General features: G+C 37.6%; 1 protein-coding gene across 2 annotated transcripts in view; it reads left to right on the plus strand.

Annotated features, from left to right (window-relative positions):
* The window catches only part of MON2 (MON2 homolog, regulator of endosome-to-Golgi trafficking), a 74,603-nt gene that overhangs the window by 22,476 nt on the left and 37,432 nt on the right, over positions 1-14,695 (plus strand). For both annotated transcript variants that reach the window (XM_074571643.1, XM_074571668.1), the window contains exons 5-13: positions 2,085-2,214; positions 2,760-2,857; positions 3,511-3,636; positions 4,374-4,568; positions 5,311-5,435; positions 5,820-5,959; positions 8,500-8,653; positions 12,492-12,724; positions 13,928-14,009. In XM_074571643.1, coding sequence (XP_074427744.1) covers positions 2,085-2,214; positions 2,760-2,857; positions 3,511-3,636; positions 4,374-4,568; positions 5,311-5,435; positions 5,820-5,959; positions 8,500-8,653; positions 12,492-12,724; positions 13,928-14,009 — 1,283 coding nt within the window. The remainder of the gene's footprint in view (positions 1-2,084; positions 2,215-2,759; positions 2,858-3,510; positions 3,637-4,373; positions 4,569-5,310; positions 5,436-5,819; positions 5,960-8,499; positions 8,654-12,491; positions 12,725-13,927; positions 14,010-14,695) is intronic.

The raw sequence follows: 14,695 nt of genomic DNA on the forward strand, positions 1-14,695 counted from the left end.
AATGAAATAACTTCCTAGCTGGTTAAATGTGAGAATATTAAAACTGTTATTAATCTACTTAACCAAGGGAAGGAAAACATGAAAAGAAAACAAAGCTAAGTTACAAAGGTCTGCTGAAGGCAGGGAGATAATGGAAAATGTATAAAACCTAGAAATGTCAGAATAGAAACCTCCTAAGGATGAATGGTTTGTCAGTAAGTTCTTTTTTTACTCAAGTAGTCAAATTATGTCAAAGACTCTTCAGCACTATCTTGTTTCTTTTGTTCCAAATAATGCTCATGTTTCAAATGAGATGCTATGTTCTTGGGCAGAAGCATGATTTTTTGAAGAAAATGGAAATAGTTTAGAAAGTGGGATTGTCAGTCATTAACTAGGTAGCAGATGTTCTTTAACAACCTGCAATGTTGTCTTTTCATCAAGTTTGAATCTAGGCTCTGGGCAGAGACAGTTGCTGTTTAAGCCCACCGTACCTTTCCCTTCTGTGTGTCATGTATCTGCTTCTCATCACTTCTCTCACTTATTCTTCTTCCCCTGCCTCCATATACCCTCCCTCTCTTCCCTACTTATTCTTAGGTTCTTGGTATCTACATCCTATTTTTGGTGTGTCTTCCAAACACAATTTTCATCATCCTTTATTTGTTCATTTCTCTAACGTCTAGAAACTTTCTCCTTTTGGACACCAGCCACAAGAGCGTGTGGGCACAGCAGTGTCAAATAAGTAGAGACCGTCTTTCCCAGCACGTCTTTCTCTTGTCTTGTGCCCTGATCGAGAAGCGTGCTCACATAATACAATTACTGGAGAATCTAATTGCTGTACTCCTAATGATTTCCTTACTGCACGTTAAAATCTAGTGCGTTTAGAAATGTATAGTCAAATTTGGGTAGGCTCTGACAGGGGTAAAAAAAAAAACATTCCTGACAGAGCAATATCCTGCAAAACTTCTTGGTGTTGGCCAAGGCCTGAAATTACCAGAATTTTTCTCAGTTAACCAAATATAAGCATTACTTGGCGTGGGTAAAATGCTGCGATGGTTGGTTTGTTTTTTTCCCGCCAAGATTCTTTTGAGAAATACCTGAAAGTTGTTTTTTCCCATGTTGAAAAGTTCTTAGAGAAAATCAGTTTGAGCAGATACATATTACATATTCATGTTTCAGCTTGGCTCGTTTAAATTAAGAAAACTACTGGTAACCCATCTTGAAAAGCCCCTTAATACAGGCACTGCTATTAGGTTATTAACCTGGAGAATCATGCAGTGTCTCCTGAAAGTCTGGAGGTATATGCGATTGTATTGTAAAATTTTGAACTAATATGGGGATACCGCCTGAGCAGAGTCCACAAATCATTTACAAGAAAAAGAAGCAAAAGAAAATTCTCAGTCTTGTGTGGCTTAGAGCATACAGTGCTGTGGCCTGGTGTGGTTGAGGTTCTTGGAAGTGCCAGAACGCAGAATGAGGACAAAAGAACAAGACGTACCGGTTTCATTACACATACAGATGTTAATTTTCAAAATTCATACTTATAAGTAAGTATTAAACTATGTGTTAGAGGTAATACAAAATCCAATGGGAAACAGTATTCAGGTCACTGCCAGCACAATGACACATTAAAATAAGCACCTTAGAGAGGAATAGTAGCAGTTGAGGCAACATGGTTGTTAAAGTATTGAGATTTAATGTAGGAGAGGAATGGCATTTTAGCTTTGGAGTTGACTGACCTTTCTGTGATTAACCATATAATCCTCATGTCCTTTTGACATTAATATTCATACAAGTTGTTTTATGTGGTTGATTACTGTGTATTCTCTGTATGATGATTGTAGTTTATTGGCATATCAAAATGTCTTCAGTTAATATCACTTGAGATTACCTTTGGGGAGGAGGAATAAAGAGGTTTTTGGCTAGGGTAATCCATAAAATTTATTCTAGTTCTTCAGATTTAAAATGATTAAAGCGATCTTTTTTTCAGGCAACCTTTTGACAAACTGTAGTGGAAAGCATTCCTCAGTCGTCTGTCTTGATTCTTACCTGAAAGATGAAAATATATTATTGTAACGTGATTTTTATTTTTTATTTTTTCCTTTCAGGCAATTGTACTTTGTTTTCGATTGCACTTCACAAAAGATAATATCACAAATAACACAGCGGCAGCTACGGTGCGGCAGGTAGTTACTGTTGTATTTGAGAGAGTGGTTGCTGAAGATGAACGATACAAAGGTGGGCATGCTTCTTACTCTGCTTGCTTGTATTAAGCTGTTTTTTGGACATGCATCAAATGTTTATCCTTTTCAGATAAAGTAGTAGTAAAAAGCCTATAAACATTATTAAAAAAAAAAATCACAGACATCATGAATTTTTACTGCTTTTATGTATTTACTTGTATTCAAAGGAGATGAAATCCTTAGCCATAGTGTTAGTCCAGGTCAGCAATATATAAAACCTAGATTTTTTCAAGCTGTGAGAACTGGTCTTCAGGTTAGTATTGTGAAGGAATTTGAAGTGAGGTTGTCATTTAAGGTGAAGGTAGCTTAGATTACCGAGTGTGAAATACATGGCAGTAGTTTGAAGAGAACATTTATGGGAAAGAAGTGCTTGGTAATTGATGATCTTTAGTATTAAATTTAATGTTTATTTCTGTAGACATGATATGTTGCAGAGAATTACCTGGCCATTCTCCTAGAATCTTTTTGTAAGAACACTTAATATGGACTTGATTTTCAACAGTTCCTTTGTTCACAAAAGTAGTTTTTGTTTTTACACAGACACTATTGACCAGCCAGTTGCAGTTCAAGGAAACAGTAACAGAAGATCTGTCAGTACGCTGAAGCCATGTGCTAAAGATGCATATATGCTTTTTCAGGTAGTTGGGGAGCATATATTTATACATTTGCAGTTATGACCGGGTGCTTCTACATCTCTGTAAGAAATTTCAGAAATTTGCTGTTGGCATATTGACAGTGTCCTTAACCAGAGCCTCAGGCTTTCTTACATGCATTTATTTTAATTGGCAATGATATGCTGTATCCCAGGGGGATGATTGGAAAATGAAGACAAAGTGGCCTAGGAAAATGTTTTACTATAAATCTTAAATAATAGCTAAGCATGCATGTCTGCATTAAGTTCAAGATTCTTTTTTCTGTGAGCCAAATGCTCCTACTATTGTTCAGTCTTGCATCTTGTGCTTGGTATTGTATATTAAAGTATGTAATGAGAAGTAGTAGGTGTATTCATCACACTGCTAAAATCTTCTTGCCTAAGCAGAATCAGTGGTCTTGAGCTATTTTTGAGGGCAGAAATGAACACAATTACTAGGAAGATACCAGGAAAGTTTAAAATTTCTTTTAAAAAGTATTTTGCTGTATAAAAGAAGTATTTGAGGAAAAATTATGTTGAAATCGGAAAGTTACTCATTACAAAAGAGGGAGAGAGTGTAGATTTTGTTGTAGACTCAGAAAGCTTATACTGATACAGGACTGTGCAGAGAATGTAAATGTTTTTGTGTTTCTTTTTAAGGATCTTTGTCAGTTAGTTAATGCTGATGCTCCCTACTGGCTCGTGGGTATGACAGAAATGACCCGGACGTTTGGCCTTGAACTTCTTGAGTCAGTCCTGAATGACTTTCCACAAGTGTTTTTACAAGTGAGTGGTTCTTGGAGGGAAAACAGGAAGACTTTCGTTCACATGAGTAGTAAAATTTACACTTCACTAACTCCTCTTTAATTTAGTGGGAGTATTACTTTTCAAAAGTACTCGTAGCTTTTACATGTTGGGTTTTTGTGATAGAAAAGTACTTCGTGCTTTTTGTCCACTTTTTACTATTCTATTTGTGCATTTTGTAGAGCATGTTGTACTGTGTTTCTCTTTTTGTTTTGCTGTTTATATCTCCTCCAAAGATGCATTTTCTTATCTTGCATGATTTATGACAGCTCTGCAACTTAGTTTATGGCATTGTTATGTCTATGAAAACATAAAGCTCACCCCATTTGCAGAGCAGCAAGAATCATGACTATGAATTGTGTGGATCTACTGCATATAAATGCACCATGATCCTTCAGTAATGTTTTAGCAGACAGTCACTAAATTAAAAAATTTAAATATATAATAAATTATGTATTATGTCTATTTCAATTTGCAAAATGGAAGAAGAGGGATGCATGGTATTAACATGACCATGTCATTTCATCATGCTTTTTGTTAGCTCTACAATGGTGTCTGCTGTTCTTCCTTTTCATTTTCTGAGCCTGTAATTTATACAAAGATTTGCATGACTTCAGAGTGCTTGATCGTTACAGTAAATATAAATAAGATGCATAATCAGAGCTACTGGTAGCAATTAAAGAATATCTGCTTATAATTTGCTCTGTTTTCTTTTTCAGCATCAGGAATTCAGTTTTCTGCTTAAAGAAAGGGTATGCCCTCTTGTTATAAAGCTCTTCTCCCCAAATATCAAATTCAGGCAAGGTTCCAGCACGTCATCTTCCCCAGCACCAGTGGAAAAACCGTACTTCCCCATCTGCATGCGTTTGCTGAGAGTAGTTTCTGTTTTGATAAAGCAGTTTTACAGTTTGCTGGTAAGAATACGTTCAAATTCTCCTTTATGCAGTTCTGGTTTTCTATGTATGGGCCAGTACTGGGATCAGTAATAGTATTAATTAGTTCTTGGGAACTGTTGACATGTACTGAGGAAAGAAAAGTCTAAATATTCTTTTTCTCATATGTGTATTTGTATTTACCTGTATTCTACATGTATGATTTTATTAAACATGGCTTGTATGAATTCTCAGAGTAGATTAGCCGTTGTCTTTTCTGTACTTAACTGCCTTTCAGTTAAGTTTTTGGGAACCTTTTGATCATTTTATATTCTTTGCCTAGCTTTAGATAATGTTGATTGCTGTGCCTTGTTAATACTTGCTAAGAGGCTTTTGACTTGTGTTGCTAAAGCTGTTGACAGAATGTGCATAAAGAGAACGTGTTCAGCTGTTCTTATCTCCCGAATTTTAGGTATTTGCTAGAAAAGCTTTTTTTCCATTTCCTTTGCTTACTGTAGTACCTGTAAGAACTTTAATGCAATATCTGTGAGGAATTTAACTCCTTTGATACAATTACATATGTGGTGTTAGCTTGCCACAGATATTATGATTATTAGGTTTGTTTTTTATATAATTTTGTGTAAATGCTTGTTGAAGGGGTTTTTTAGCTCTGTGCAGAACTTGCTGGGATAGATCTCCTAAGAAGAAACAGAGGTTTTTATGAGAAAATATTTTGTAGGAGGCTTTTTCTTGTAATTTAATTACTATAAACTATATATTTTAGGTAACAGAATGTGAAATCTTTCTGTCATTGCTGGTTAAGTTTCTGGATGCAGACAAACCACAGTGGCTAAGAGCTGTTGCAGTAGAATCTATTCACAGGCTTTGTGTGCAGCCTCAGCTATTAAGGTATTAAATATGTTGAATTTCACTTTTACATAAAATTTAAGAAATCTTTTTATTTTTCTCTTGTGGAAAATGCTTCCTAAAACATTGTAAATATGTAGAAACTTAAATACAATAAACTCTTCAAGATAATTTTTATAAAGCGTTAGGCAATGCTTATTATCCAGGAAAGGCTGAATTACAGTTATTTGAGTATTCCAAATCCTCTCTGTCTTACCAGTGTCAAAGGAGCATTTACCTAAAACTAAATACTATTATTTACCTAAATATTTGCAGTTAAAATGTGCTTTTAGTCTATAGTTTGGGGGGGAGGGGAGTTGCTGTTAAAACATGCTGTTATTCACTAATTTGTCAAATACTTACTATGTTTTATAAAACACTTTCCAGGTCCTTTTGTCAATCGTATGATATGAAACAACATTCCACTAAAGTTTTCCGTGATATTGTGAATGCACTGGGGTCCTTCATCCAGTCACTATTTCTTGTACCAAGCACAGGGAATGCATCAGCGACACCAAACCAAACTGGTAAAGCCTTGTCCTTACTATCATTTTGAACTTTCCAACGTTTTCTCGTAATAATGCATTCTGATTTGATTCAGTATATATATTTGGCTTGGTACAGATCTGTACTTCCATGTTCATTGAGGTGAAGAGCTAGCTTGAGACAAACCAGTGTTTTCAGGTCTGGTACAAAAGATGATTTTATCTACATGTATTATGGGGAAGACCTAGTCTCCAGTCAGCAGAGCAGTGCTCCTGCATTTTTATCTGCTTCTACAGTGCCCAAGCTCCTTGGTTCACAACTTTTCTGAGGGAATTAATGCTATTTTCTGACTATAACAAATTTGTCTGATTTCTGTCTCCTTGTGTGGGGTTGTCATTTATGGCAGTGTACAATTGAAGTAGTAAGAGAGTATATGTTTGCTTCCTCCTGGAAGGCAACAGCTTCTGGATGTTCAGGGGCAAAACTGGACTGAAGAAGCCAAGAGGCAGAAATATAGATCTGTGTTTTACAGATGATCTTTGCTTTTTCTGTAAGCTGAAACCAGTCACTTACTGAAACTAAACTTGATTGTCTTTTCTTGCAGCCAGGGTTTTGTCATTTTACTAGGTATATTTTTATTTCTGTAAGAGGAAATGGTGCTCCTGTTAATGCCTTTGCAGGTGCTTACGCCCGAGTTAAGGCTCTCTGCTTCATCCCATGATGGTGGAAGCAAAGGCGTCAGCAACAAGCAACATAACAATAATTTCTAAGGGTGTCTTTTGACGTGCCTCCTTGAAAGAGATGATAAACAGATAGTCAAAGTATAATTATTATCTATCATATCTAATACTAAATTAGTGAACATTAAAAAGTCTGGCTTTAGACTCACATCTTCCAGGGTTCACTCCTGACGTCTGAATTCCAAGTCGGCATTATCATTGGTAACGTGAAGGAATTTGTGTCCGTAGCTGTTGTTCAATACCTGTCTGTACAGAAGCCGATAGAACATTTCTATTAGTATTATTTCTGGGTTAGTTTAATCCACTTAAGGTAAATCGGAAAAGCACTTTTCATCATGTAACACGCACATATGAGAAGCCATCCTAAAATATTCATTCTCCTGAAAAATTTTGCCTTCATGTGAAACAGCACTGCAGCAGGGCCAGAGCCTTAGTGCTGTTGCTGTGTCTCTGGCTTGTTGTTCCAGGTTTTCTCCTTTACCTTTCCACTTCTTTCTGCCTGAGTGTTTCTCATGTCTCTCTTGCATGCATTTCTTTTTCTGCCTCTTTTCCTCCTATGGCCATGTCTAACATGCAAAGAGCAGATCGATGCAACCTAATTTTCGAACTGAGTCTTCTGATCATAACAAAGGTCCTGTCATAGCAGGCTGTCTTACCTTATCTGTAGTTGGCTTTTGAGCCTCAGTTTTGCAACAAGGTAGCTCTTTCATAGGAGGAGTTGAAAGCTGCACCTAAGTTCTATGTCACTTTTATTATACTGTTATAATGTAAGCCTTTTTACCACTTCAAGGAGTTACATTGATATAAAAATAATTCTATATGTCTGACTGCTCGGTGGGATCACAGAAAATGACACCAGTCTAGCTGTGTTTGTGTTAGTGGCAGTGTTTGGTTAACCATTTCTGTTTAGTAGTATGATTTTTGTTGTTTCAACCTGTTAAGCTTTTCTGTGTTGAAGTGTCTACATAGGCTTCTGTGTGTATTCGTATTGCCTAGATTAGTAGTTTGATCTCTCTACATATTAAAAGCGACCACATGAAAATGTTATCAGGCGCTGTGAGTCACCTTCTTAGGGACTCTGCCCTTCTCTCCCCATTGTCTATACAGACAGAGTCTGAACTCGTGCTACCTACTCCCAGTAGGTATAGACCTCTTTCTATACGTAGGAAGTGTATATATACAGAATTCCGTGTTCTTTTATCTGCTTTTTTTTTTTTGGCTTCTTCAAAGTGGAACCAAAATTTGTTCCCTCCTAGCTGTTGTTTGGCACATTGTCAGCTCCTCCCCAGTGTGGTTTGTTTTCTTCTGCCTTGGCATGGAACAGAGTCAAATGTTGCAGTTCTCTCTTTGAGTTTCTTCTTGTGGCTTTTCCATATCTGAAACCTTGAAAGTTTATGATTATCTTTGTTCTTGGAATGATTAACCTCTCTTTCCTACTACTGAGTTCTAGATGCAACTATTCAAATAATCCTTAATTTTTAAATACCTGTCTGACTCTTCACTAAAATATGTATTGTTTTATTGAGACCACGTAAACTTAGTTCATTTGCAAAATGTTATGAGTGCTGCTATACCTTTCACAGAAGCATTTTATTCTGACTGAAAATAAGGCAGTTTGCATCAATCAATTCTGCCTTTTAAACTGATTACTTTGTACATAAGATCGTGTTTTAGACAGCAGAGGGAGCTCAAAAATAGTTTTTTTGTGTTGGTGGTGGTTTTTACTATTGAGCAGGGCGTCTCAGATTAATCCATGTATCTCAACGTAAACATAGAAGAAGGATGTTTGCTAATCACTAAAATTAGATTGGTTAATTTGATCACTTTGTTTTTCTGAACAGGAAGCAATGCATCGGGGAATACTGGCTCAGCACAAACTAACCAGGGAGTGCTTGGAATGGGAGGAGGTGCCACTGTATTACCTGCCTTTGAGTACAGAGGCACTTGGATACCTATCCTGAATGTAACAGTACAAGGCAGCGCTAAAGCTACCTAGTAAGTACCTCTATCTTTTTGAAAATGTGTATAACAAATATTTTTATTTCCAACTTGACGGTTTAAGGATTTTTTTATTAGTGAATATTGAGGTCTTCATTTCACTGGCATTGAGGTATATTATGGATTTTCTTTTTGACAGTGCCATGAGGTGTCCTGATTTTTCGCTATTTTGTCCAAATTCTCTGGATTCTGATCCAAATGTCCCCTGTGGCTTTAGCATCTGCTGAATTTATTTTTTTTCTACCATACTGTTGCTGTATTACATCTTCACTTTTAGGCCTCACTGCAGTACATAAAAATTTTAGAATATCTTTTGCTAGGTTGTGTAATCGCAAACATTAGGGGCAATAAGCAAATGGGACATGAGTAAGAGTGAAAAATAAAGTTCTTACACCAGCTTTACTGTATTTACAGTTTTTATTGAACAGGATATAGTAGATATTTTCCAGGTTGTCATTCTAAACAATATATTGACCTATATATGAAGGTTAGACTGTGGATCCTTCTTAGAATGATCAATTATTTGGTCATGACTTTGTATAATGGAGATCGTGTTCTCAATTTAGAGCTGTGAATACGACATTACTTTTGAAATAATGGAAGTTGTTGAAGGTCAGTCTCTTCCAAAGTGGAAGTTATTTGTACAGCCCGTGAAATTTTGGTATACCTTTATCTGCCTTTTAGACACAGGACAAATTCATCCTCAGATTTCAATTGTTTAACGTGTGTGTGTTGAACTTGACTTTTTGGTGCAGCAATGGCCATGAATGTTATTTTAGGTTACCTGACTGTTCTCAGGAAATGCAAATTTTTAACAAAAGTGTATGAAAGCTACTTCGTGCCTTGGCCGCCTACTACAACCTCCTGCTTTTCTTCTTTTTTTTCTTACTTTCTATTCTTAACTGGCTCAAGAACATTGTAGACACCATCATAGTCTCCTGTGCTGCTTTGAACTTTCTTGTGTCTTACCTCTGGGTCCCTCCAGTGATTCCACGATTCCCTCTGAGTAATTTTTGCATTCTTTTTTTCTTCTGTGTAAGATTACGGAATTGTTGCTAGCATGTCTTGTCAGCGGTTTTTCTCCTATTCTTGTACTTTTATCTGTAGTCCCTTCATGTAAGGAGATGACTAACTGTGTAGATTTGGGTCATATCCTAGTATTGATTCTCTCCTACTGCTGTGTTTTGTTTTAACCCCAGCTGGTAACTAGGACCATGCAGCTGCTCACCACCACACCACCTGCCTTGTTTGGATGGGGGAGAGAATCAAAAGAGTAAAAATGAGGAAAACCACGTTTTTTATCTTGGCTGAGATAAAGGTTAAAGACAGTTTAATAAGTAGAGCAAAAGGGGTGCACACAAGCAAAGCAAAACAAGGAATTAATTCACTGCTTCCCATAGGCAGGCAGGTGTTCAACCATCTCCAGGAAAGCAGGAAGACAAATGCCATCACCCCGAAAGTCCCTTCCTTCTTCCCCAGCTTTATATACTGAGCATGATGTCACTTGGTATGGAATATCCCTTTGGTCAGTTGGGGTCAGCTGTCCCAGCTGTGTCTCCTCCCAACTGCTTCTGCCTTCTGCACCCTAGCAGGCTCACTGGTGGGGCGGTAGGAGGAGCAAAAAAGGTCTCAACTGCTTATCAACAACCAAAACCACCAGTGCGCTATCACACAATTCCCATCCTAAATCCAAAACATAGCACTATACCATCTGCTAGTAAGAAGGTTAACTCTATTCTAACTGAAACCATGACAATGACCTCTACCTCACAGGTACAGTTATAGAATCATAGAATTGTTTAGGTTGGAAAAGACCTTTAAGATCATTGAGTCCAACTGTTAACCTCACACTGGCAAGTTCACTGCTAAACCATGTCCATAAGTGCCACATCTACATGTTTTTTTAAATATCTCCAGGGATGGTAACTCAAACAGTTCCCTGGGCAGCCTCTTCCAATGCTTGACAACCCTTTCTGTGAAGAAATTTTTCCTAACATCCAATCTAAACCTCCCCTGGCACAACTTGAGGCTGTTTCCTTTGTCCTCTCACTTGCTACTTGGGAGAAGAGACCGACCCCACCTCGCTACAACCTCTTTTCAGGTAGTTGTAGAGAGCGCTAATGTCTCCCCTCAGCCTCCTTGTCTCCAGGGAAGCACAGTTCCCTCAGCCACGCCTCGTAAGACTTGTTCTCTAGACCCCTCACCAGCTTCATTGCCCTTCTTTGGACATGCTCCAGAATCTCAATGTCTTTCTTGTAGTGAGGGATGCAAAACTGAACACAGTATTTGAGGTGTGGGCTCACCAGTACCGAGTACAGGGGGACAATCACTTCCCTAGTCCTCCTGGCCACACTATTTCTGATACAAGCTCGGATGCTATTGGCCTTCTTGGTCATCTGGGCACACTGCTGACTCATATTCAGCTGGCTGTGAACCAACACCCCAGTTCCTTTTCTGCCAGGCAGCTTTCCAGCCACTCTTCCCCAGGCCTGTAGCGCTGCATGGGGTTGTTGTGACCCAAGTGCAGGACCCAGCACTTGGCCCTGTTGAACCTCATACCACTGACCTTAGCCCATCGATCCCTCCTGTCCTAATCCCTCTGTAGGGCCTTCCTACCCTCAAGCAGATCAACACTCGTGCCCAACTTGTTGTCATCTGCAAACTTACTGATGTTACTTGATCCCCTCATCCAGATCTTTGATAAAGATATTAAAGAGAGCAAGCCCCAATACTGAGCCCTGGGGAACACCACCACGTTGTAACTACAAACCCCGTTAATAATTTTAATTAGAGCCATATATATGTACAAACTTATTTGTGGATAGAGGGTGAAATGTTGACTGTTTGATATACCTATTCTGCCTATGCCCCAAGATATCTAAGGCAACTGTCTTCAGGAAATGAGAGGTAATAAGTGAGGTGTTGCATGTCTGGGAGAAGGAAGATCCTTTGTGCAGAGAAGAGTGATGACACTACAATATAAAAATTTCTTTGGTATATTGTAGCTGAAGCCTAGGCTTTTTAAGAGTAGTTTGTAGAGCAAATGGTGAAATAGTGGTTGTTGTATTAGCAGGTAGTTTTTTTAACAGACAGTCTCTCGTTGTGTAGACGCTGCTGCTGTGGCAGCTACAGTCTGTTTCCTGTTGGGTTTGTAACTCAGCAGTTCTTTATGTGCTTTTAAGGTAAAATATGAAAAAAAAGTGGCAATGAGGATGCAGTTCCAGCATAGTGATGTTTCAACTGCATGGTTTTCAGCAGTGAATCATGTAGATATTTCCTCTTTGTACAAATAACTTCCATTGTTTACCTATGCATGTCAGTGGCGAATATTTGGTCACGTATTATCTAGCTATGACAGACTTTTCCGGTCATACGGACTCAAAGATAATGATAATGGAACGTCTGACTTGTTCTCGATTTGTTATAGCTGTATTCACACTGTCATGACTTTCTGACCTATTTCCTCTGCTGTTCCTATGTGCTTGTGTTCCTCTCAATAGGTTCTGTTGCAGTGGCTTTAAGTAATATAATAATAAAAGTAGAATAATTCTTTCAGTGATGTTTGCTTACATGTGTTAATTTTTAAAAATATTTATTTGCAGATCTAAATACTGTGCTCGGGGATTGTACCCTTTCGTTTATTATTTTATTTAGTGACTTATTTACTCTTTTACTAATGACTTAAGTTTTTTTTTTGAGTTGCTATAAATCTTGAAGGATGGTATTTGGGGCCTGTTTGTACTTAACATTCTTCTGGAATCTTGTTTTTTATTATTGTTTTTCAATCACAGTGTTACTGTTAAACACTTAAGTTGTCATGCTTTCAATTTTTTAGTTTGGAAATGCTGGACAAAGTAGAGCCGCCTACGATTCCTGAAGGCTATGCCATGTCAGTGGCATTTCACTGTTTACTGGATCTTGTCCGTGGTATCACTACCATGATCGAAGGGGAGTTGGGAGAGGCAGAAACAGTCAGTCAAACCACCACAGACACAACTTCATTACCAGCACAGTCTTCAGAGCAGCAAGATTTGCAGTCTGTATCTGACCAGTCAGAGAAAGAACTAGGTATCTGAAAATGCAAATACTATATAAAATACAGCAGTTTTACATAAAGCAAGATTAAAATAGTTCATGCTTTGTTGCTTGAATTTATTGTTTCTAAATCGTGTATAAAAACTTTCAATTAAGTGGGTTTGGTGGCTTTTTTTTGTAATGCAACGGCAGTATTCTCTAAAAAAATACTTGACTTGATGCACTGCTTCTGTCCCATAGCACTTAGCCATAGACTCCTTATGGTCTGTTAATACTGTTTTACATGTATGTACGTGGGATGTGAGGGAGAGGTAACAGGCATTCTGTTCTCCAGAAATACTGTTCTGTCTTCCTGTGTTCCTAATTGTGCTTAACACTGACATCCAAGGTCACAAGACACAACCTGACTGGGAGAAATGTGGCTGTTATGATCACATTAAAACAAAAATGTATTTCTAGTAACAAATTAAAAAAAAATTAATGTTTTAGTGGAGCGGTTTTAAATAAGACTGAAGTATTTATGGCAGAAGGTCTTTAAAAGTTAATATGAATAGAGGCTTGTATTTGAGCAACATATGAGGAGCTTGTACATGTACGTACAGAAAGATTTGTGTTTTAAGAGTGATTTTGGCCTGCGTGAGGTTTGTAGCAGAGCATCAGCCGCAGGAGGGAGAGGGAAGGGGTTTGTCCCCAGCCCTGCCCGCGGCTGGGGGAGGGGGGTAGCGCTCTCCATGGTGCTGCAGCCAACACCGCCTGAGCCCTAGGCCTTGACATGGCAGATTGTAGGTCTGTTAGACCTATTATTTTTTTTTTCCTATTAAATTAAATAAATTAAAAATATATGGAGAATTATAAATACCGGGGGAGAGTATTTCTCCTTCACTGCAAAATTTCAGTGAGTTTCCTGTCCCACATTTATGCACTTCTGAATGCTTATTTTCACAGAGAAAGTTTAAAAATAGTTATATATGCTTTTGTAAGATTTTTTTGTGTGTAATTTAGAATGAGCTTTGCCTTCGTGATGTTTGTTACTTTAGCAATGTCACTTTAAATGTGACTGTTTAAATGGTACTGGTGTGAGTGTGTTTGTGTATATACACATATGTGTCTGTGTAAACATACATATGAAAACACACTTTAAAAATGCAGTAGCAAGCATTTTTTTTGTGATATAATTGAAAGTTGTTCAGTAAAATATTGTTTTGGCTATAAACAAGTACATGTATTTCTTTCAAGTTAGCAGAGCTGTCTGGGAAGAAATGGTGAATGCATGTTGGTGTGGTCTTCTGGCTGCTTTGTCTCTCCTACTTGATGCAAGGTATTTGGTCTTTCATTTATCTTGATTTTTTTTCAAAGATGACATTCTCAGCTATATCTTGAACTGACTTTTGATACCAGACAAGTTGACAGTTGTATGAGAGATTGTTCGTGGCAACTGAGCAGACAGGTTTGTGGGTTAGTGATGGCTAGACTGAGTGAGGATCTGTTAAGAGTAAACGACACAGAAGTCTCCAGAAGTTTAGCATCAACCTTTAATGTATTTGAATATAGAACAATTAATTACACTTTCAAAGGCTTGCATTTAAACTGTTTAAAGTATTTTTATTCCTTTTTACTTTGACCGAATGTTTCAGCACATTGAAATGATTCTACCCATGTCGTGATTGCTGTTGATAAGAGACTAAATAATATGTCAGTACTTGTTAGTACTGTGCACTCTTTAAAGTGGAAAAGCTGTTTACTAAGTAATAACTTTTGTCTCTTTCAAAGAGTGTTTTGTTATCAAACACCATTTTCTGAAATTAGTGTTAAATACCTCCTCATAGTCTCCTTTGCCAAGCCATTCAGAAGTAAAGACTAATTTTATAGGAAATGAAGAATTTTGTTGTTTGGTTATGTTTGCTCTTCAGTATTTGTAGTGTTGACAGGTTTAAAGTATATGTTTTCATTGCTTTCAGTTTTGGTTCGCTGCCTGCTTCTGTGCTGTGGATTAATTCTTACTAA

Source organism: Larus michahellis, chromosome 1, assembly GCF_964199755.1.
Source record: "Larus michahellis chromosome 1, bLarMic1.1, whole genome shotgun sequence".
Taxonomy (NCBI): Eukaryota; Metazoa; Chordata; class Aves; order Charadriiformes; family Laridae; genus Larus; species Larus michahellis.